The 22,934-nt window shown below is 37.3% G+C and overlaps 1 protein-coding gene and 12 non-coding genes across 13 annotated transcripts; all 13 read left to right on the top strand.

Annotated features, from left to right (window-relative positions):
- The first annotated feature begins 62 nt into the window (after window positions 1–62).
- Window positions 63–7,620, top strand: zfpl1 (zinc finger protein-like 1). The gene is made up of 8 exons (XM_051893385.1): window positions 63–231; window positions 572–680; window positions 1,121–1,232; window positions 1,428–1,621; window positions 2,246–2,321; window positions 3,309–3,470; window positions 4,961–5,084; window positions 5,361–7,620. The coding sequence occupies exons 2-8, from the start codon at window positions 579–581 to the stop codon at window positions 5,545–5,547; spliced, it is 957 nt and encodes a 318-aa protein (XP_051749345.1). The 5' UTR covers window positions 63–231; window positions 572–578; the 3' UTR covers window positions 5,548–7,620.
- A 5,397-nt stretch (window positions 7,621–13,017) lies between these two features.
- On the top strand, window positions 13,018–13,090 carry trnar-ucg (transfer RNA arginine (anticodon UCG)). Its single transcript has one exon. It is a non-coding gene; the product is annotated as a tRNA-Arg (tRNA).
- Window positions 13,091–14,207: 1,117 nt separating this feature from the next.
- Window positions 14,208–14,280, top strand: trnar-ucg (transfer RNA arginine (anticodon UCG)). The gene has a single exon. It is a non-coding gene; the product is annotated as a tRNA-Arg (tRNA).
- A 1,364-nt stretch (window positions 14,281–15,644) lies between these two features.
- Window positions 15,645–15,717, top strand: trnar-ucg (transfer RNA arginine (anticodon UCG)). Its single transcript has one exon. It is a non-coding gene; the product is annotated as a tRNA-Arg (tRNA).
- A 670-nt stretch (window positions 15,718–16,387) lies between these two features.
- On the top strand, window positions 16,388–16,460 carry trnar-ucg (transfer RNA arginine (anticodon UCG)). The gene has a single exon. It is a non-coding gene; the product is annotated as a tRNA-Arg (tRNA).
- A 531-nt stretch (window positions 16,461–16,991) lies between these two features.
- Window positions 16,992–17,064, top strand: trnar-ucg (transfer RNA arginine (anticodon UCG)). The gene has a single exon. It is a non-coding gene; the product is annotated as a tRNA-Arg (tRNA).
- A 573-nt stretch (window positions 17,065–17,637) lies between these two features.
- On the top strand, window positions 17,638–17,710 carry trnar-ucg (transfer RNA arginine (anticodon UCG)). Its single transcript has one exon. It is a non-coding gene; the product is annotated as a tRNA-Arg (tRNA).
- Window positions 17,711–18,095: 385 nt separating this feature from the next.
- trnar-ucg (transfer RNA arginine (anticodon UCG)) lies at window positions 18,096–18,168 on the top strand. Its single transcript has one exon. It is a non-coding gene; the product is annotated as a tRNA-Arg (tRNA).
- Window positions 18,169–18,744: 576 nt separating this feature from the next.
- Window positions 18,745–18,817, top strand: trnar-ucg (transfer RNA arginine (anticodon UCG)). Its single transcript has one exon. It is a non-coding gene; the product is annotated as a tRNA-Arg (tRNA).
- A 1,127-nt stretch (window positions 18,818–19,944) lies between these two features.
- trnar-ucg (transfer RNA arginine (anticodon UCG)) lies at window positions 19,945–20,017 on the top strand. The gene has a single exon. It is a non-coding gene; the product is annotated as a tRNA-Arg (tRNA).
- Window positions 20,018–20,628: 611 nt separating this feature from the next.
- On the top strand, window positions 20,629–20,701 carry trnar-ucg (transfer RNA arginine (anticodon UCG)). Its single transcript has one exon. It is a non-coding gene; the product is annotated as a tRNA-Arg (tRNA).
- Window positions 20,702–21,277: 576 nt separating this feature from the next.
- On the top strand, window positions 21,278–21,350 carry trnar-ucg (transfer RNA arginine (anticodon UCG)). Its single transcript has one exon. It is a non-coding gene; the product is annotated as a tRNA-Arg (tRNA).
- A 938-nt stretch (window positions 21,351–22,288) lies between these two features.
- Window positions 22,289–22,361, top strand: trnar-ucg (transfer RNA arginine (anticodon UCG)). Its single transcript has one exon. It is a non-coding gene; the product is annotated as a tRNA-Arg (tRNA).
- Window positions 22,362–22,934: the final 573 nt, after the last annotated feature.

Genomic DNA, 22,934 nt, shown 5'->3' with positions numbered 1-22,934 from the left:
TAGATACATGTAGATACGAAATAGTGGTAAATTAATATGCGACACTGATGATGCGTATGTGTTGTGTTTAGTGACGCAATTGCACTGCGACGGTAGCGGAAGAGACGTGGCAAAAAAAAAAATCTGACGAGATATTAAAAAAATATTGAGGAAAGTACTCGAGAGTGTACGGCTTCATGTTGATATTTGCACCAGTTTGTGGTTGACCGGTATTTCCGTTGATATTTTCAGGTAAATATAATGTTGTTTCACTAATAGTATGTTGATTGGTTGAGCGAAGTTTGATACAGTCGAGCAGCTAACCATCCGTGGACTGTCACTGTCAGCTCGGTAATATTTACATTTACATTCGGTCTGACGGTATTTTACAGACTAAATCATGGCACGTTTGTATTTATGTTAATTACCTTACCGGAATAGGCTGTTTGTATTAAGACTGTTATACAAGACTGTTATATAGACTGTTGAATCGAGTTTATGGATTCTGGATGATTTTATATATAATATATATATATATATTATATATATAATTATATATATATATATAATTATATGGATGTTTTGTTGACAGGGAAATCATGGGTTTGTGCAAGTGTCCTAAGAGGAAGGTTACGAACCTGTTCTGCTTTGAACATCGTGTCAACGTGTGTGAGCACTGTCTTGTATCCAATCACAACAAGGTTAGTGCTCTAATATTTGGTTAAAATTCATGATTTAAAAGGGATAGTCCACCGAAAAATGAAAATTCTGTCATCATTTACTCCCCCTTCATGTTGTTCCAAAACTTTCTTTCTGGCTTTCTTTCTTCAGTGGAACATAATAGAAGATATTTAGAAAAATGTTGGTAATAAAATAGTTTTGGTTACCTTTGAGTGCTATTGTATGGTCAAAAATTACAATGGAAGTTAATGGAAAGCAAAACTATTTGGTTTCAAATTCTTCAAAATCTTCTTTTCTGCAGAAGAAAGAAATGCATACAGGTTTGGAATAACATGAGGGTGAGGAAGTGATGACAGAATTTTAACGTTTGTGTGGACTGTCCCTTTAGGAAGAGTAAACAAATTGAAGATTTCTACACAGATAAACTCATTTCTATTTCCTGTTACTCTTATTTGTACAGTGTATTGTACAGTCATACCTACAGTGGCTACAAGACAGCGATTACAACCCCAACTGCAGCCTGTGCAGCCAGCCCTTAGATTCCCAGGATACTGTTCGACTAGTTTGTTATGGTGAGAAGCTACAGGCATAATGTCTTCTAGTGAACTCAGAGTCAGAAGTTCAGAATAAGTAATGAAGCATTTTACACAGTATATGAATGTCTGCATTGGTGTGGCTTTTATTTGGTATATTCTGGGATAAACTTCATTATTATTATTGTTATTATTTTATAATTGTCATTACATTTAATTTATTTACCATGTCAGATTTATTCCACTGGTCATGTCTGAATGAGTTGGCCTCCCGTCAGCCTCTCTACACGGCACCTGCTGGGTACCAGTGCCCAACATGCCAGGGTCCTGTGTTCCCACCCCCAAACCTGGCCAGTCCTATTGCAGACATGCTGAGAGAACAACTGTCCTCTGTCAACTGGGCTAGAGCAGGACTGGGCCTTCCACTGGTGAGGAAATATACCATCAGTTATGATACACCACTTCGAAACTATAGACACACCTACTTTTTCCACAGCTGAGTTAAATAGCAGAAAATTAGTTAATAGTAAATAATCAGCATTTCCACAAATGGAAGTAAACGAATTATGTAATAAAAAAAAAAAAATTATTGTATATTTGTCTAGATTCCAGCACTTTACATTATGGATGTTCTCTCATTCAACATGAGGTGCATCTACCATTTTAAGTATTTAAGCCTGTAGATCAAGTGTTAGCCATTAGATTTATTAATATTTGAAAATAAGATTGGAGTAGCACAGTGAGGACTGCCTAATATCAAAATATTTTAAGACTGAATTAAATTGAATTGGTTTAACATTTAAATAAAATCAGTTCAGTCAGTAGGATTGAGTGACCTGTCAAAATAATCACACAGATTTAAAGGCCTATTGACACTGAATGCGAGATGAAAATACGAATACGAAATAAACCGAATTTAAAGATATTAAAAATATTAACGGCAAGCTTTTAGAGCATATCTTACCTTAACTTATCTTGTTCAACACATTCGTCTTTCAACATTAAGTGTTAACACTGATTAATTTGCATTGATATGACTTCTTTCTGTCCAGATTGAAGACCCACCAGAGAGGGAGGAAACCTCAACACATGATGTCACGTGTTACTCTGAATGGTCAACTTTTGAGAGTGAGTTTGTCATAATTATAATTTACATTTTTAGCAGGGTTCCCACATGTCCTGGATAACATGGAAATCTTTGATGCAGTTTTCCAGTCATGGAAATGTCATGGAAAATGAGAGAAATATATTTTACTATAATAATTTTGTGAAAAACACTCCTACCAGTCAGTACTTAGAATAGGTGTCAAAAACAAATATTTGTCAAAAACAAATATATATATATTTAAATAGTTTAATGCACAGCTAGCCATGGATTATCCTGCATATACAATGGTCATTTGCCAGCATTGACAAGTTAAAGATGTTATTGATGTTTGCAGCACTAAATTTGACTAGAAGTGTTAAATTAATGGTAATTTTCGTCTGCTACCATACATTAGATATAGCATTTTCTCTGCTTTAAATCAGACAGAGATAAAGTAGTGTAGTGAGGTTACATTTATTTGAAAGAATTAGCCTATCGAGAGAGAGAGAGAGAGAGTGAGAGATATGTGCATGTGAATTACCTGCATCTGTGCAGCGACTCTAATAACAATGAAGCTGTGAGTTTAATTACTTAAAAAACAGCGACGTTACAACCTTCTTGCTGAGTAATGTAATGTAACGATTCAGTAGCAAAGTTAATTTATTAATAAAAGTTGTGGGGCAGAGTTGACAACCAGTTTCTGTGTGTGTGCAGCGCGATCTTCGATCTCTCTGTGCGAGTGATGTATAGGTGTCTGAACTTCAATTAAAGCAGCGCATTAATATAGACATGTGATTAAACTGACTTGAAACTACCTGTATATTAAAGGGATAGTTCACCCAAAAATGAAAATTCTGTCATATATTAACCTTCATGTCATTCCAAACCTGAACTATCCCTTTAAACAGTTTCATTGGACACCTTCCAGCCAATCAGAATTGAGTATTCAGACAGACCATGGTATAAAAAATACAGCTAATTCTTCAAACATTCTTCAAACTAATTTAATAAACTTGTGTATGTTCCAGCCCCTGAAGTGGATATAATGATGTCAAACCCCACACTCACCAGTCTACCCCCCCATGAGGATGTGGAGCACATCCACAATAATGGAGAACTGAGTGCCCAGAAACACTCCGTCATCAATATGAGCACCGCCTCTACCACTGACACAGTCACCATCAACACAGGTATCCTCCAGCACTGACATGCTGTTGCATGAATATGTAACTATTTAAGTAATTAATTTTTTTTATTTCACTCTATCTAGCTACAGAAATTTTTAAAATGTGACCCGTGCTGGTAAAATGAGTCTCAATGAGCAAAAGAGGTATTATGTTCACATTCTTTATTAAAAAACCTTCAAAATAATGTATGATTTGTTGGAATCAGACAAAAATAAATAAATAAATAAATGAGCTACACCTGTTTGAGTGAGCAAAGTCAATTTTAAGAAAAATCTAATTAAAGTTTTCTGAAGGTTCCAAAACAAAATCACCTAGCAACCGTACCTTAAAATCCCTGGTAATGAGACTAAATTTGACTAAAGACTAAATCTATAGGAAAAATATATATTCAACTTTTTTTTTTTTTTCCCCATGATACCATAATTGTTTGATAATGAAACGGACAGCCTATATATTAAGACCCTCTGTACTGCACGGATCTAATGTTACACATCAGATGTTTTTCCCTAACAGTTAATCAAACAGTCACTTAAGACATAAAAGATAATGTTTGTGTGAATACTCACCAAGACAGATATTTTGAAATACTGTAATTCTATGTATATGTGTATATCGGGATCGCGCACTGTCTGAGGCGTCTTTGTGCGTTCACGGCGCGCTTCGGACCTGTTAGTCAGAGTAAAATTGTTTTGTTTACATCATTAAGAGTTTGAAAATCACATTTCATTGGTTCAGACTCATACCATCAAGAATTTGCTATGAATATTCACAAGGTTGGAATGCTGTGCTTTAAAACGATACCAAACTTGTGCTGAGGGGAAGTGCCAGTGGTTGAGAAGCGAGCAGAGAAAAACAGCGTTTCTCATGGTCAAAGGAAAGGTACTCCTCTCAGAAAATGTACAAGTAAAGATAGTTTTAGATGTTTAATTGCTGTTTGGAGCACTGGAATCACTAAACGAGGGCTTAATGAACAAATTTTTGTAAAAACCCCAAATTTTACCCCCCCCCCCACTTGTTTTGCCTGTAGCATGTAATTAGCCTGTGCACATTCTGACTCATTTTGCCAGCAGCACAGGTCACATAGTAATTAAATTGTGTTGTGACTATTGTGCTCAGACTAGAATACTAGTTTACTGCATACTGTGCAGTAAATAATGCATACTGTATGTGAAATAATTGTTGCAACAATAACCAACGCATTGTGCAAATTTCAGACTGTAGTATATTTTTTTTGTCACACTTTGTCTCATTACTACATTGAATGTTTAATTCAGTGAATGTTGTCCACTGATCTATTGATCCAATCACATAATGTGTCAAGAACAGCAAGTTTAAAATTACATTTGATGTATTTGTTTGTCACTCAGTCAGGAAATGGAACTTGGTTGCTTTGCATTGTGGAATATATTGTCTCATATAGTGTGTTCTAGCTGTTTGACAAAGTTTAGCTTCTAGCATATTCTTTGTTGATTTCTTGCAATCCATCTTCTCAGCTACTTCCCCAAGAAAAGTGTACGACACACGGGATTCAGGAAACAGTGAAGTGATGCAGATTGACTTTGATGATGATAAATACCGCAGACGGCCTGCCCTTAGCTGGTTTGCACAGGTCCTAAAGTGAGTGTCCTCAGTCTGTGGCTTAAATTAATTTATTGCAAATAAATGTTTGCTATGGATGGACTAATCCTATTTATCATATGCTGTAATATATTTTTACTGGCAGTTTTGACCGCATTTATCTTACACAACTAGTACATGCAAATCCATGCTTTTTTTTTTTTTTTTTACTAATTACTACTATTTTACTCATTTAATTGATTTATTATGGTACAAATGTTTTGTCTTTCCATAATATTTACTAATATGCTTGTATGCATTTATTTCTCTCCCTAGGAATCGCACTAGCACTAAGAAAAAGGCCCTCACACTGAAACAGCGAATCTTCATGTTGCTGTTAGTTGGAGTGATTGGTTTCTTCACCCTCATCATCATCATGGCCAAACTGGGTCGGGCCTCTGCTGAGTCAGACCCGAACCTGGATCCCATGCTGAATCCCAACATCAGGGTAGGCAACAAGTGATGGATCCACTTCCTGATAAAACTCACTGTGTGGATTCAGCGTGGAGTTTGACTTTACTGGTAAAACATGAACTGGAAATGCTGGAGAAAGAATGCTCCTCAGGATTCTGGGACTAGTGTGAAGATACTGCTGTTTGGATTGTGGGAGGAAAGTGTGACTTAGTCTTCAACCTGAGTGAAGATGGAGATGGTCAAGAAGTTGTTGCACAACAAATCTCCCGTTTCTCTTGAGTGAGACGATATAGGCTCTATAAAAGTGTGTGTGCAACTGTGTTTCATTTAGCTCTGTAATTTTCCCTGGCATACCCTTCTTAAAATTGGGATCAAAGATTTTATGTCACTTTAATTATTCCTTATAATATGCACAGAACTCATTACGATCACACATGGAATTGGTGAGATTATTGCTTCTTTGAGAATTTATGGATATGAGGTGTCAGTTTGTTTTGTTTTTAGTTGATTTTGATTGCCTTTATTAATTGCTAATTCAGTTAGCAAACCTTTTGCCTGCGAATAGGCTTTTGCAGATTTACTTCTCTTTGAAGTGGACTGTATGGACTGTAAAACTGATTTACTAAAGCATTTAGAAAACTGTTTTGGTTGGCTTATTGCAAAATGCTTTAGTAGATACAGCCTTAAATAGACAGATGCAAACTGTACATGTTGAATGGAATGTCTGGGCCATATTTCATTCAAAAATTATATTTTGTATTACAGAAATTACGCCTATTTTAGGGCTGTTACATTTTCTTTTTACATTGTGACATTGTTGTAAAAATTATATTCTCTTCCTATATTTTCATTACTGTTATGGAAAAATACTCAACACAGTAATGATAATCATCTTGTCTCAACTCAAACTTTTTTTTAATCAGCACAAATTCAGTGCAGTACAAGAAATATCATAATGCATACCTACAATTGTATTTTATAAATGTACTGTACAATTTAAATTATATATAATTTTTTGTTAGCATTAATTAATTTTTTTCTTTCACTATGGAGAATTCAGAAATGTTTTTTTTTTTCTTATGCAAAATATAATTCATTATTTATATTCTTTAGAGAAAGAAATGTATTATTTTCTTTTGATGTGAAATATGACCCGAACATGTTCTTGACAAATTCACACAAACAACCTTTGTACGGAAGAATTTAAAGTGTAATGAATATGTTTGCAAAACTCACCCCAGCAGCTCAAAGCTCGTATCTGGAGATAAACACTGATATTCTGATATTATTTGCTATTCTTAAATATCCTTGTTGCATTACTTGACTGCAGCAAACTTAGAGATTGTCTTTATCCTTCAGCTCCAACTGCATCTCAAGAAGGTGACCATCTGGGTTTGCCCTACAGAGATTGCTTAGATGGAGTGCCTACCATAATATTTATATCATCTCTGGTTGTGGTTCATAACGTTTTTTGCAATTTGCGTTTCTGTGTCTATGGATTTCCACTTTTTTGTCATAATGCAGTGATATTATATTATAGTGATATTATAATATTGGGTCAATCCATCTCAAGTGTTCCAGTGGAGGTTGTTTGACCATTTTTATTTTTTCTAAATTTTTTTGAGTGATTACCTCTATGTATTGGTAATGCAACACCACCATTTTTTATTTTTATTTTACTTGGTTTAACCACAACAGCCATCTTTGTGTCATGGCGCACAACAAATTTTGGTTTTATGGAAATCTCAGTATCTCAGCTCAGGATGGTCTTAGCTCATTGAAACAAAAACTGGTCTCTAGAGCACATTTTACAAGATACATGGATACATTTTTGCACATTCTTGTTCCTTAGATTTAGAACAAAAGTACAAATGTAATGATCAAAATTGCTTAGGGTTCCACTTTTAGGCTCAGTTTATAATGAGAAGGCCGTAATGGTTTGGCATATCTAGGTAAGTAGTGTACATGAAGAATATAAAATATTTCAGGTTAAATATTTATTCTGGAGCTGAGAATGTGTAAGGAGGGTGCAATTTTTGACATTTCCCTCAATTTCAGGTTGTTTATCTCTTGTGGGAAACCAGAAAGGAAATTAAAAAAAAAAAAAAAAAAAAATCACAAATCTAAGCGTCTACAGTAGCATTCTTCTTTAAAAATGTTGAGCCTGGAGAAGTAGAAATCTGGGGGAAAGCCTAGTTATGTTTTGAGAAATAAACAGTTGTAATATGAGCATGAAAAATGGATAGAGTTTTACAGTAATTGTGTTAATGGTTGATATACTATAGTTAATGCTTGACAAATAAGGTCTAAAACAGTGGTTAACTGGGGGCATTGCCAAACTTCTAAAAGAGGGACCTAATAATTCTTTATTTAAATTTAGGTATATTAAAAATCTTAATGAAAATTAAAAAAGAAACACTATAAATAAACATGTACAACATTGATTAAACTATTATTTTATGTGTTATTGTTACAATGGAAGTACCAGAGGTAAATATCCTAGATAAAAGGGCCTTCAAATATAGTCTTGGAGTTATTTAAATAATTTTAAGACTTTGGAGGTTGCCCTAGTGGTCCCAGTGAATGTCACAGTCAGGGGTTCCACTTTAGAGCAACAATGCTAGAGTGTGCTGAGAAATGAGAAATGTGCTGCCCTGAATTCAAAAGAATGGAATATAAACTCAAAAGTAAATGTCAGTTTTGGCTCAGAGAAAATTTTTGGAGATTGACTGTCTGGACAAGGTGTCAAGCTTGAGAAAACCAAAATAGAAGCTATCCTAGACATACCACGAAGACAGAAGTATCTAGAAGTGAATGGACTGTTGCTTAGGAAGAACAGAATTCTCATCCCAGAGTGTGTCCTGTTATTCTTAAGAGGATACATGAAGGACATTCATGAAGAATAGAAAAATTAGAAAAAAATAAATAAATAAAAAGAGCCATAGAAGCCTTATACTGGCCAGGTATAAATGCTTACAATGGTGAACAGGTGTGAAACGTCTTAAATACTGAAACAAGCAAACTAAGGAACCCATGATCATAGCAGATCAGATTTCTGAAGCTTGGGAGATGTTTGGCATTGATCCCTCTCATTTCAATGGTAAAAGCTATCTGTTGGTGATAGATCATCAACGAGATGGCTTTACTGCCAGGAACAGCAGCCAGTGATAAACCACGAGTCGTTATTCGCCAGGCACAGAACTCCTAAATCAGGACAATGGGCCATGTTACAATTGCTACCAGTTCCAGCAATTTGCAAAGCAGTACAAATTCCAACATGTAATGTCCAGTCCATTGCATGCACAAGTGAAAAGGCAGAGAAGGGAATGCAGACCCTGAAATGACTGTGGATGATGGGTCAGATCCATACCTCGCTTCCCCACTGGATTGTGGTGTATCGCCAGCTGAACTGTTAATGGATCGCAAGCTGTACAACCCTTCCATGTTTTTCTGAGACTAATCCAAATAAGGGTCTGAAGCAGAGAAAAAAGCTGATAAAATGCAAACAAAAGAGCTATTATGAGCTATTATTATAATAACCAAACACATGGTGCAAAAAAGCAACTGTGTTGGAAGAAATTAATCCCAGATCTTACAAAGTGATAACAGAAACTGGTCAAGTGCTCAGAAGAATTCGCTGTAGTCTGTTGAAGACTCAAGGGACAAAAAGAAAATCTTCATCTTAATGCCTGAACCTGAACTGTCACAGACACACAATAAACATTCTGATTTACCTGTTCTAAAATGATCAATGTCTAGACGATGAATATCTTATTCTAGAAAACAGAATTCTAGTGCATAAAACACGATGCACAACTTGTTTCAGTTTAACCAGAGTTTTAGTGTTTAATGACACATAGTTTTGTTATACATTTTGTTTAACAAATGTCTTGATAATTAGTTTGAAATGCACGTGTAGCTTCATTTGAATGAAGTGTATTTCTCTAAAGAAAAGGAGATCAGTGCTAGATTATATTACTCCAAAACTAAACTGAGTAAAATATTCAATTCTGTTTCTCCAATTTGTGACAGATGTAAAACAAAAGAAGGTTCCTTGTCACACATGTTTTGGTTTTGTCCTAAATTGTTTAATTTTTGGACTGCTATATTTGACTTCTTCTCAAAAGTTTTCCAAAAGGAGGTTAAGCCGGACCATGGTATTGCAATTCTGGGATCTTCAGAGACATTGAAAACTTTTCCAATCTTCCAGCAAAGATTGTTATTGATGGGCACGATTCTTGCTAAAAAAATAATACTTCTAAACTGGAAATCTTCAGATCCTCCATGTTTTTTAAGTTTGGCTCTGTGAACTGTTTCATGTCATACAACTGGAGGATATACGTTCCATTGAGCTTAAATTTCATTGTCAATTCAAAACCATGTGGCAGCCCTTCCTGAATTTCCTCAAGGCTGAATAATGTAGCATTATTGTTTTTTTGGTTTTTTTTTTGTAACAATTTGATGTACTGAACCTGTGGTTATGTTTTGATTGTTATTAATCCCAATATCAGTGTAATCACTCAAAATGAGGAAAATTAAAAATGGTCAAGCAGCCAACTTTACAATTTTCAATGTATTAGTTTTACCCTGGCTGTTAGCTGACAGTGGTGGTAAGTGGCATGAGACTATTATCTGTTATATGCAATGGCAAGTGGGGATTTATTATGTGCAGGATGTTACATGCAAATGCAATGCTGGTCCTGTGAGTATAGTGATCTTCCAAGAGTCCATAAATTTGGAGGTTATGGAGGTTTTTTTGGGGTATTTAACCATGTGGTGACAATAATTTTTTTTGGAGTGGTTAATGCACCTAAACATGAAATGTCAATTATATTCCCTTTGAAACCAATGAATTGTTCTTGTTCTTATACCTCCCATAGACATAGACATAAGTGATAATACCAGTGTTTTCTGACCTTTGTCTAATTTGATGGTGTGGTTTTTTTTTTATTTTTTTTATCTTATCTCTTCTTTTAGCTCTTAATTGACATACTATTTATGTTTAAAGCAATAAAAAGAAAGAATGAATGAATGAAATGCACATTCTGTACTGTATATTGTATGTTTTGTATATTGCAATGTATTGTTTACATATTGCAAATTGTGTTTAGTGTACATTGTATTGTATGTACATGGAACACAGTAACAGATACTTGCACACTCACACACTCCTTATTCTCTTCTCATCTATTCTATTCTATTCTATTCTGTTCTATTCTGTTCTATTCTATTCTATTATTCTACAGTCCATGGTTCAAGAAAGAATTAAAATTCACTTAAATCACACTACTGCAAAGAGACTATGTAATTGGCAGTGGTTCTCAAACTTTTTGGTCATGGTCATGCCCCCCTTTAAATCTTTTAAAAAATTCTGGTGACCCCCCTCCCATACACACACCTCTGACTACCAAATGATTTCACAAAAAAACTATACAAACGAGAAAGAAAACATTGCAGTAGTTTCATGATGTAATGTCGCTGAATTATTGCAAAGTAAATCAGTAAGAGAGAATAATAGATCAGAACATAATCTTTAATTTAAATGAACAAAAAAATATGGTAACACTTTACAATAAGGTTCATTATTTAAACATTAACTAACATGAACTAACAATGAGCAATACATTTGTTACTGTAATTACTAATCTTCGTTAACTTTAGTTTATAAAAATACAGTTGTTCATTGTTTGTTCATGTTAGTTCACAGTGCATTAACTAATGTTAACAAGATTTTAATAATGTATTAGTAAATGTTGAAATTAACATTAACAAAGATTAATAAATGCTGTAGAAGTGCAGTTAATTATTAGTTCATGTTAACTAATGTAGTTAACTAATGTTATTGTAAAGTGTTACCTCTTGGGTAACACTTTATAATAACTCACGCTATGAATCATTAGTTAAGCATTAGTAAATAGTTAATTCATCATTTATAAAGCATTGTCTCTACATTAGTAGACATTAGTAAGCAGTTTATAAATAAAAATGTAAATGCTTCGTTCTTGATTTATAAGCATATCTATAATGTGTTTAATAATTGTATTTTCATACTTTATTAATGATCAATTTATTATTTCTAAATTAAGTATTACATTTTTACAAACCAGTTATTTAGGAGTTGTCAGTGGTTCATATGATCCTTTAGAAAGTGCAAGTAAATCATTAATAAACTATTTAAATGTACATTTATACATCTTATTATTTAGACATATAGTAATAGTTACTTAGTGTGTTAATAAATGCTTTATTAACACGTATTCCTACTGTAATTCATGATTAAGTCAGGTAATTATAAAACATTTAGTAATTGTCAGTTAACTATTTTTGTGAGCTCATCTAAAGTGATGACTACTTATGCCTAATAAAGCTTTTACAAAGGAGATTTAAAGGTTATCAGTCAGTTATCTTCTAAACAGAAAAAGGAAACAAACACAACACAGTGATACAGAACATAGAAATATTTATTTCAAGATTCAAAAAATGAAACTGTACAACTTTACATGAAAAAGAAACATGTTTTACTACTTTTCTGGACCGTGAATATGGTAATTATGTTGAAAAACCTCTTGGATTGCATCAAAAATATCTTAATTTGTGTTCTGAAGATGAACGAAGGTCTTACGGGTTTTTAAAAAATTATTTAATGCTATGAAAATAATATTCTAGTGCAGCAGTACCAATTTAAATAACTTGCAGTCGTGGCCCAGTGGCCTAATGGATAAGGCATCAGCCTTCAGAGCTGAGGATTGTGGGTTTGAGTCCCATCTGGGTCATCTGAGACTGTGCAGAAAAGCAGTTGTGTGAAGTCTTGCGTCTTTCGATCTATGGTTGCCACTTGCTGTGAGGATTCTTGTACAGTGTTACAGCGGTCTTGTACATTATCTGTTAGGATTCAATACAGTATGTTAGGATTCTTGTGAAAGAGTATTATGGGTTTGAGTCATATCTGGGTTGCATAAAAGTAATATTCTAGTGCTGCAGTACAAATTAAGTCATTAGCAGTCCTGGCCCAGTGGCCTAATGGATGAGGCACCAGCCTTCAGAGATGAGAATTGTGGGTTCAAGTCGCAGCTGGGTCATCTGAGACTGTGCAGAAAAGCAGTTGTGTGAGGTCTGGCGTTTTCCGATCTTTGGTTGTGAATTGCTGTGACGATTCTTGTACAGTGTTACAGCGGTCTTGTACATTATCTGTTACGATTCAGTACAGAATGTTAGGATTCTTGTAAAAGAGTATTATGAGCTTGAGTCATAACTGGCTTGCATAAAAGTTTCTTCTTCTTGGTGAGTGCCTACTATGTAAGGCTATTTTTTGGAATGACAGTATTAGTCTAATTCTTCAGTTCTACTCTATTGAAACTGCACGCACTGGACCTGACTTTGGAGCTCAGTTTTGTGCGACTGACTCACATCTTGCTCAACAAAAACCTTGTTCAAGACTACTACATTTTTAAAATATTATATAACGCTATGAAAGTAATATTCTAGTGCAGCAGTACCAATTTAAATAACTGGCAGTCGTGGCCCAGTGGCCTAATGGATAAGGCATCAGCCTTCGGAGCTGAGGATTGTGGGTTCGAGTCCCATCTGGGTCATCTGAGACTGTGCAGAAAAGCAGTTGTGTGAGGTCTAGCTTTCTCCCATCTTTAATTGATACCTCCTATGAGGATTCTTGTACAGTGTTACAGCGGTCTTGTACAGTATCTGTTACGATTCAGAACAGTATGTTAGGATTCTTATCAAAGAGTATTATGGGTTTAGTCATAACTGGCTTGCATAAAAGTTTCTTCTTCTTGGTGAGTGCCTACTATGTAATGCTATATTTTTGGAATGACAGTACTAGTCTAATTCTTCAGATCTACTCTAGTGAATTTGCACGCATGGGACCTGACTTTGGAGCTAAGTATTGTGTGACTGACTCACATCTTGCTCAACAAAAACCTTCTTCAAGACTACTACATTTTTAAAATATTATGTAACGCTATGAAAGTAACATTCTAGTGCAGCAGTACCAATTTAAATGGTACTGGAATGACAGTACTACTCTAATACTTCAGATCTACTCTAGCGAAATTACACTCCTGGGACCAGACTTTGGAGCTAAGTATTGTGCGACTGACCCACATCTTGCTGAACAAAAACCTTATGCGATTGACTCACAGCTTGCTCATCAAAAACCTTCTTCAAGAGTACTACTTTTAAATAACTTGCAGTCGTGGCCCAGTGGCCTAATGGATAAGGCATCAGCCTTCAGAGCTGAGGATTGTGGGTTTGAGTCCCATCTGGGTCATCTGAGACTGTGCAGAAAAGCAGTTGTGTGAGGTCTGGCGTTTTCCGATCTTTGGTTGTGAATTGCTGTGACGATTCTTGTACAGTGTTACAGCGGTCTTGTACATTATCTGTTACGATTCAGTACAGTATGTTAGGATTCTTGTAAAAGAGTATTATGAGCTTGAGTCATAACTGGCTTGCATAAAAGTTTCTTCTTCTTGGTGACTGCCTACTATGTAATGCTATATTTTTGGAATGACAGTACTAGTCTAATTCTTCAGATCTACTCTAGTGAATTTCCACGCATGGGACCTGACTTTGGAGCTAAGCCAAGTATGCTCAACAAAAACCTTCTTCAAGACTACATTTTTAAAATATTATGTAACGCTATGAAAGTAAAATTCTAGTGCAGCAGTACCAATTTAAATAACTCGTTGTCGTGGTCCAGTGGCCTAATGGATAAGGCATCAGCCTTCGGAGCTGAGGATTGTGGGTTCGAGTCCCATCTGGGTCATCTGAGACTGTGCAGAAAAGCAGTTGTGTGAGGTCTAGCTTTCTCCCATCTTTAATTGATACCTCCTGTGAGGATTCTTGTACAGTGTTACAGCGGTCTTGTACAGTATCTGTTACGATTCAGAACAGTATGTTAGGATTCTTGTAAAAGAGTATTATGGGTTTGAGTTATAAATGGGTTGCACAAAAGCTTCTTCTTCTTGGTGAGTGCCTACTATGTAATGCTATTTTTTTGGAATGACAGTACTAGTCTAATTCTTCAGATCTATTCTAGTGAATTTGCACGCACGGGACCTGACTTTGGAGCTAAGTATTGTGCGATTGACTCACATCTTGGCCACCAAAAACTTTCTTCAGTAGTCCTACATTTTTAAAAAATTATGTAATGCTATGAAAGTAATATTCTTGTGCAGCAGTACCAATTTAAATAACTTGCAGTCGTGGCCTAATGGATAAGGCATCAGCCTTCGGAGCTGAGGATTGTGGGTTTGAGTTCCATCTGGGTCATCTGAGACTGTGCAGAAAAGCAGTTGTGTGAAGTCTTGCGTCTTCCGATCTATGGTTGCCACTTGCTGTGAGGATTCTTGTACAGTGTTACAGCGGTCTTGTACATTATCTGTTATGATTCAATACAGTATGTTAGGATTCTTGTGAAAGAGTATTATGGGTTTGAGTCATATCTGGGTTGCATAAAAGTAATATTCTAGTGCTGCAGTACAAATTAAGTCATTAGCAGTCCTGGCCCAGTGGCCCAATGGATGAGGCACCAGCCTTCAGAGATGAGAATTGTGGGTTTAAGTCGCAGCTGGGTCATCTGAGACTGTGCAGAAAAGCAGTTGTGTGAGGTCTGGCGTTTCTTGTACGGATTCTTGTACAGTTTTACAGCGGTCTTGTACAGTATCTGTTACGATTCAGAACAGTATGTTAGGATTCTTATCAAAGAGTATTATGGGTTTGAGTCATAACTGTCTTGCATAAAAGTTTCTTCTTCTTAGTGAGTGCCTACTATGTAAGGCTATTTTTTTGGAATGACAGTACTAGTCTAATTCTTCAGTTCTACTCTATTGAAACTGCACGCACTGGACCTGACTATGGAGCTCATTTTTGTGCGACTGACTCACATTTTGCTGAACAAAAACCTTCTTCAAGACTACTACATTTTTAAAATATTATGTAACGCTATGAAAGTAACATTCTAGTGCAGCAGTACCAGTTTAAATGGTACTGGAATGACAGTACTACTCTAATTCTTCAGATCTACTCTAGCGAAATTACACTCCTGGGACCAGACTTTGGAGCTAAGTATTGTGCGACTGACCCACATCTTGCTAAACAAAAACCTACTTTTAAATGACTTGCAGTCGTGGCCCAGTGGCCTAATGGATAAGGCATCAGCCTTCGGAGCTGAGGATTGTGGGTTCGAGTCCCATCTGGGTCATCTGAGACTGTGCAGAAAAGCAGTTGTGTGAAGTCTTGCGTCTTCCGATCTATGGTTGCCACTTGCTGTGAGGATTCTTGTACAGTGTCTGTTAGGATTCAATACAGTATGTTAGGATTCTTGTGAAAGAGTATTACGGTTTTGAGTCATATCTGGGTTGCATAAAAGTAATATTCTAGTGCCGCAGTACAAATTAAGTCATTAGCAGTCCTGGCCCAGTGGCCTAATGGATGAGGCATCAGCCTTCGGAAATGAGAATTGTGGGTTTAAGTCGCAGCTGGGTCATCTGAGACTGTGCAGAAAAGCAGTTGTGTGAGGTCTGGCGTTTTCCGATCTTTGGTTGTGAATTGCTGTGACGATTCTTGTACAGTGTTACAGCGGTCTTGTACATTATCTGTTACGATTCAGTACAGTATGTTAGGATTCTTGTAAAAGAGTATTATGAGCTTGAGTCATAACTGGCTTGCATAAAAGTTTCTTCTTCTTGGTGAGTGCCTACTATGTAAGGCTATTTTTTGGAATGACAGTATTAGTCTAATTCTTCAGTTCTACTCTATTGAAACTGCACGCACTGGACCTGACTTTGGAGCTCAGTTTTGTGCGACTGACTCACATCTTGCTCAACAAAAACCTTCTTCAAGAGTACTACTTTTAAATGACTTGCAGTCGTGGCCCAGTGGCCTAATGGATAAGGCATCAGCCTTCGGAGCTGAGGATTGTGGGTTCGAGTCCCATCTGGGTCATCTGAGACTGTGCAGAAAAGCAGTTGTGTGAGGTCTAGCGTTCTCCCATCTGTAATTGATACCTCCTGTGAGTATTCGTGTACAGTGTTGCAGTGTCCGTTACGATTCAGTCCAGTATGTTAGGATTCTTGGAAAAGAGTATTATGGGTTTGAGTCATAACTGGCTTGCATAAAAGTTTCTTCTTCTTGGTGAGTGCCTACTATGTATTCACTAGTATCTGTTACAATTCAGTACAGTCTGTTAGGATTCTTGTAAAAGAGTATTATGGGTTTGAGTCATAACTAGCTTGCATAAAAGTTTCTTCTTCTTGGTGACTGCCTACTATGTAATGCTATATTTTTGGAATGACAGTACTAGTCTAATTCTTCAGATCTACTCTAGTGAATTTGCACGCATGGGACCTGACTTTGGAGCTAAGCTAAGTATGCTCAACAAAAACCTTCTTCAAGACTACATTTTTAAAATATTATGTAACGCTATGAAAGTAAAATTCTAGTGCAGCAGTACCAATTTAAATAACTCGTTGTCGTGGTCCAGTGGCCTAATGGATAAGGCATCAGCCTTCGGAGCTGAGGATTGTGGGTTCGAGTCCCATCTGGGTCATCTGAGACTGTGCAGAAAAGCAGTTGTGTGAGGTCTAGCTTTCTCCCATCTTTAATTGATACCTCCTGTGAGGATTCTTGTACAGTGTTACAGCGGTCTTGTACAGTATCTGTTACGATTCAGAACAGTATGTTAGGATTCTTATCAAAGAGTATTATGGGTTTGAGTCATAACTGTCTTGCATAAAAGTTTCTTCTTCTTGGTGAGTGCCTACTATGTAAGGCTATTTTTTTGGAATGACAGTACTAGTCTAATTCTTCAGTTCTACTCTATTGAAACTGCACGCACTGGACCTGACTATGGAGCTAATTTTTGTGCGACTGACTCACATTTTGCTGAACAAAAACCTTCTTCAAGACTACTACATTTTTAAAATATTATGTAACGCTATGAAAGTAACATTCTAGTGCAGCAGTACCAGTTTAAATGGTACTGGAATGACAGTACTACTCTAATTCTTCAGATCTACTCTAGCGAAATTACACTCCTGGGACCAGACTTTGGAGCTAAGTATTGTGCGACTGACCCACATCTTGCTAAACAAAAACCTACTTTTAAATGACTTGCAGTCGTGGCCCAGTGGCCTAATGGATAAGGCATCAGCCTTCGGAGCTGAGGATTGTGGGTTCGAGTCCCATCTGGGTCATCTGAGACTGTGCAGAAAAGCAGTTGTGTGAGGTCTGGCGTTTTCCGATCTTTGGTTGTGAATTGCTGTGACGATTCTTGTACAGTGTTACAGCGGTCTTGTACATTATCTGTTACGATTCAGTACAGTATGTTAGGATTCTTGTAAAAGAGTATTATGAGCTTGAGTCATAACTGGCTTGCATAAAAGTTTCTTCTTCTTGGTGAGTGCCTACTATGTAAGGCTATTTTTTGGAATGACAGTATTAGTCTAATTCTTCAGTTCTACTCTATTGAAACTGCACGCACTGGACCTGACTTTGGAGCTCAGTTTTGTGCGACTGACTCACATCTTGCTCAACAAAAACCTTCTTCAAGAGTACTACTTTTAAATGACTTGCAGTCGTGGCCCAGTGGCCTAATGGATAAGGCATCAGCCTTCGGAGCTGAGGATTGTGGGTTCGAGTCCCATCTGGGTCATCTGAGACTGTGCAGAAAAGCAGTTGTGTGAGGTCTAGCTTTCTCCCATCTTTAATTGATACCTCCTATGAGGATTCTTGTACAGTTTTACAGCGGTCTTGTACAGTATCTGTTACGATTCAGAACAGTATGTTAGGATTCTTATCAAAGAGTATTATGGGTTTGAGTCATAACTGTCTTGCATAAAAGTTTCTTCTTCTTGGTGAGTGCCTACTATGTAAGGCTATTTTTTTGGAATGACAGTACTAGTCTAATTCTTCAGTTCTACTCTATTGAAACTGCACGCACTGGACCTGACTATGGAGCTCATTTTTGTGCGACTGACTCACATTTTGCTGAACAAAAACCACCTTCTTCAAGACTACTACATTTTTTAAATATTATGTAACGCTATGAAAGTAACATTCTAGTGCAGCAGTACCAATTTAAATGGTACTGGAATGACAGTACTACTCTAATTCTTCAGATCTACTCTAGCGAAATTACACTCCTGGGACCAGACTTTGGAGCTAAGTATTGTGCGACTGACCCACATCTTGCTAAACAAAAACCTACTTTTAAATGACTTGCAGTCGTGGCCCAGTGGCCTAATGGATAAGGCATCAGCCTTCGGAGCTGAGGATTGTGGGTTCGAGTCCCATCTGGGTCATCTGAGACTGTGCAGAAAAGCAGTTGTGTGAAGTCTTGCGTCTTCCGATCTATGGTTGCCACTTGCTGTGAGGACTCTTGTACAGTGTCTGTTAGGATTCTTGTGAAAGAGTATTATGGGTTTGAGTCATATCTGGGTTGCATAAAAGTAATATTTTAGTGCCGCAGTACAAATTAAGTCATTAGCAGTCCTGGCCCAGTGGCCTAATGGATGAGGCATCAGCCTTCGGAAATGAGAATTGTGGGTTCGAGTCCCATCTGGGTCATCTGAGACTGTGCAGAAAAGCAGTTGTGTGAGGTCTAGCGTTCTCCCATCTGTAATTGATACCTCCTGTGAGTATTCGTGTACAGTGTTGCAGTGTCCGTTACGATTCAGTCCAGTATGTTAGGATTCTTGGAAAAGAGTATTATGGGTTTGAGTCATAACTGGCTTGCATAAAAGTTTCTTCTTCTTGGTGAATGCCTACTATGTATTCACTAGTATCTGTTACAATTCAGTACAGTCTGTTAGGATTCTTGTAAAAGAGTATTATGGGTTTGAGTCATAACTAGCTTGCATAAAAGTTTCTTCTTCTTGGTGACTGCCTACTATGTAATGCTATATTAATTGATACCTCCTATGAGGATTCTTGTACAGTTTTACAGCGGTCTTGTACAGTATCTGTTACGATTCAGAACAGTATGTTAGGATTCTTATCAAAGAGTATTATGGGTTTGAGTCATAACTGTCTTGCATAAAAGTTTCTTCTTCTTGGTGAGTGCCTACTATGTAAGGCTATTTTTTTGGAATGACAGTACTAGTCTAATTCTTCAGTTCTACTCTATTGAAACTGCACGCACTGGACCTGACTATGGAGCTCATTTTTGTGCGACTGACTCACATTTTGCTGAACAAAAACCACCTTCTTCAAGACTACTACATTTTTTAAATATTATGTAGCGCTATGAAAGTAACATTCTAGTGCAGCAGTACCAATTTAAATGGTACTGGAATGACAGTACTACTCTAATTCTTCAGATCTACTCTAGCGAAATTACACTCCTGGGACCAGACTTTGGAGCTAAGTATTGTGCGACTGACCCACATCTTGCTAAACAAAAACCTACTTTTAAATGACTTGCAGTCGTGGCCCAGTGGCCTAATGGATAAGGAATCAGCCTTCGGAGCTGAGGATTGTGGGTTCGAGTCCCATCTGGGTCATCTGAGACTGTGCAGAAAAGCAGTTGTGTGAAGTCTTGCGTCTTCCGATCTATGGTTGCCACTTGCTGTGAGGATTCTTCTACAGTGTCTGTGAGGATTCTTGTACAGTGTCTGTTAGGATTCTTGTGAAAGAGTATTATGGGTTTGAGTCATATCTGGGTTGCATAAAAGTAATATTCTAGTGCCGCAGTACAAATTAAGTCATTAGCAGTCCTGGCCCAGTGGCCTAATGGATGAGGCATCAGCCTTCGGAAATGAGAATTGTGGGTTTAAGTCGCAGCTGGGTCATCTGAGACTGTGCAGAAAAGCAGTTGTGTGAGGTCTGGCGTTTTCCGATCTTTGGTTGTGAATTGCTGTGACGATTCTTGTACAGTGTTACAGCGGTCTTGTACAGTATCTGTTATGATTCAGAACAGTATGTTAGGATTCTTATCAAAGAGTATTATGGGTTTGAGTCATAACTGTCTTGCATAAAAGTTTCTTCTTCTTGGTGAGTGCCTACTATGTACGCACTGGACCTGACTTTGGAGCTCAGTTTTGTGCGACTGACTCACATCTTGCTCAACAAAAACCTTCTTCAAGAGTACTACTTTTAAATGACTTGCAGTCGTGGCCCAGTGGCCTAATGGATAAGGCATCAGCCTTCGGAGCTGAGGATTGTGGGTTCGAGTCCCATCTGGGTCATCTGAGACTGTGCAGAAAAGCAGTTGTGTGAGGTCTAGCTTTCTCCCATCTTTAATTGATACCTCCTATGAGGATTCTTGTACAGTTTTACAGCGGTCTTGTACAGTATCTGTTACGATTCAGAACAGTATGTTAGGATTCTTATCAAAGAGTATTATGGGTTTGAGTCATAACTGTCTTGCATAAAAGTTTCTTCTTCTTGGTGAGTGCCTACTATGTAAGGCTATTTTTTTGGAATGACAGTACTAGTCTAATTCTTCAGTTCTACTCTATTGAAACTGCACGCACTGGACCTGACTATGGAGCTCATTTTTGTGCGACTGACTCACATTTTGCTGAACAAAAACCACCTTCTTCAAGACTACTACATTTTTAAAATATTATGTAACGCTATGAAAGTAACATTCTAGTGCAGCAGTACCAATTTAAATGGTACTGGAATGACAGTACTACTCTAATTCTTCAGATCTACTCTAGCGAAATTACACTCCTGGGACCAGACTTTGGAGCTAAGTATTGTGCGACTGACCCACATCTTGCTAAACAAAAACCTACTTTTAAATGACTTGCAGTCGTGGCCCAGTGGCCTAATGGATAAGGCATCAGCCTTCGGAGCTGAGGATTGTGGGTTCGAGTCCCATCCGGGTCATCTGAGACTGTGCAGAAAAGCAGTTGTGTGAAGTCTTGCGTCTTCCGATCTATGGTTGCCACTTGCTGTGAGGATTCTTCTACAGTGTCTGTGAGGATTCTTGTACAGTGTCTGTTAGGATTCTTGTGAAAGAGTATTATGGGTTTGAGTCATATCTGGGTTGCATAAAAGTAATATTCTAGTGCCGCAGTACAAATTAAGTCATTAGCAGTCCTGGCCCAGTGGCCTAATGGATGAGGCATCAGCCTTCGGAAATGAGAATTGTGGGTTCGAGTCCCATCTGGGTCATCTGAGACTGTGCAGAAAAGCAGTTGTGTGAAGTCTTGCGTCTTCCGATCTATGGTTGCCACTTGCTGTGAGGATTCTTGTACAGTGTCTGTTAGGATTCTTGTGAAAGAGTATTATGGGTTTGAGTCATATCTGGGTTGCATAAAAGTAATATTCTAGTGCCGCAGTACAAATTAAGTCATTAGCAGTCCTGGCCCAGTGGCCTAATGGATGAGGCATCAGCCTTCGGAAATGAGAATTGTGGGTTTAAGTCGCAGCTGGGTCATCTGAGACTGTGCAGAAAAGCAGTTGTGTGAGGTCTGGCGTTTTCCGATCTTTGGTTGTGAATTGCTGTGACGATTCTTGTACAGTGTTACAGCGGTCTTGTACATTATCTGTTACGATTCAGTACAGTATGTTAGGATTCTTGTAAAAGAGTATTATGAGCTTGAGTCATAACTGGCTTGCATAAAAGTTTCTTCTTCTTGGTGAGTGCCTACTATGTAAGGCTATTTTTTGGAATGACAGTATTAGTCTAATTCTTCAGTTCTACTCTATTGAAACTGCACGCACTGGACCTGACTTTGGAGCTCAGTTTTGTGCGACTGACTCACATCTTGCTCAACAAAAACCTTCTTCAAGAGTACTACTTTTAAATGACTTGCAGTCGTGGCCCAGTGGCCTAATGGATAAGGCATCAGCCTTCGGAGCTGAGGATTGTGGGTTCGAGTCCCATCTGGGTCATCTGAGACTGTGCAGAAAAGCAGTTGTGTGAGGTCTAGCTTTCTCCCATCTTTAATTGATACCTCCTATGAGGATTCTTGTACAGTTTTACAGCGGTCTTGTACAGTATCTGTTACGATTCAGAACAGTATGTTAGGATTCTTATCAAAGAGTATTATGGGTTTGAGTCATAACTGTCTTGCATAAAAGTTTCTTCTTCTTGGTGAGTGCCTACTATGTAAGGCTATTTTTTTGGAATGACAGTACTAGTCTAATTCTTCAGTTCTACTCTATTGAAACTGCACGCACTGGACCTGACTATGGAGCTCATTTTTGTGCGACTGACTCACATTTTGCTGAACAAAAACCACCTTCTTCAAGACTACTACATTTTTTAAATATTATGTAACGCTATGAAAATAACATTCTAGTGCAGCAGTACCAATTTAAATGGTACTGGAATGACAGTACTACTCTAATTCTTCAGATCTACTCTAGCGAAATTACACTCCTGGGACCAGACTTTGGAGCTAAGTATTGTGCGACTGACCCATCTTGCTAAACAAAAACCTACTTTTAAATGACTTGCAGTCG

This window comes from Ctenopharyngodon idella, chromosome 5 (assembly GCF_019924925.1).
Source record: "Ctenopharyngodon idella isolate HZGC_01 chromosome 5, HZGC01, whole genome shotgun sequence".
In the NCBI taxonomy this organism is placed as follows: Eukaryota; Metazoa; Chordata; class Actinopteri; order Cypriniformes; family Xenocyprididae; genus Ctenopharyngodon; species Ctenopharyngodon idella.
This window is presented reverse-complemented; position numbering and strand designations above follow the sequence as displayed.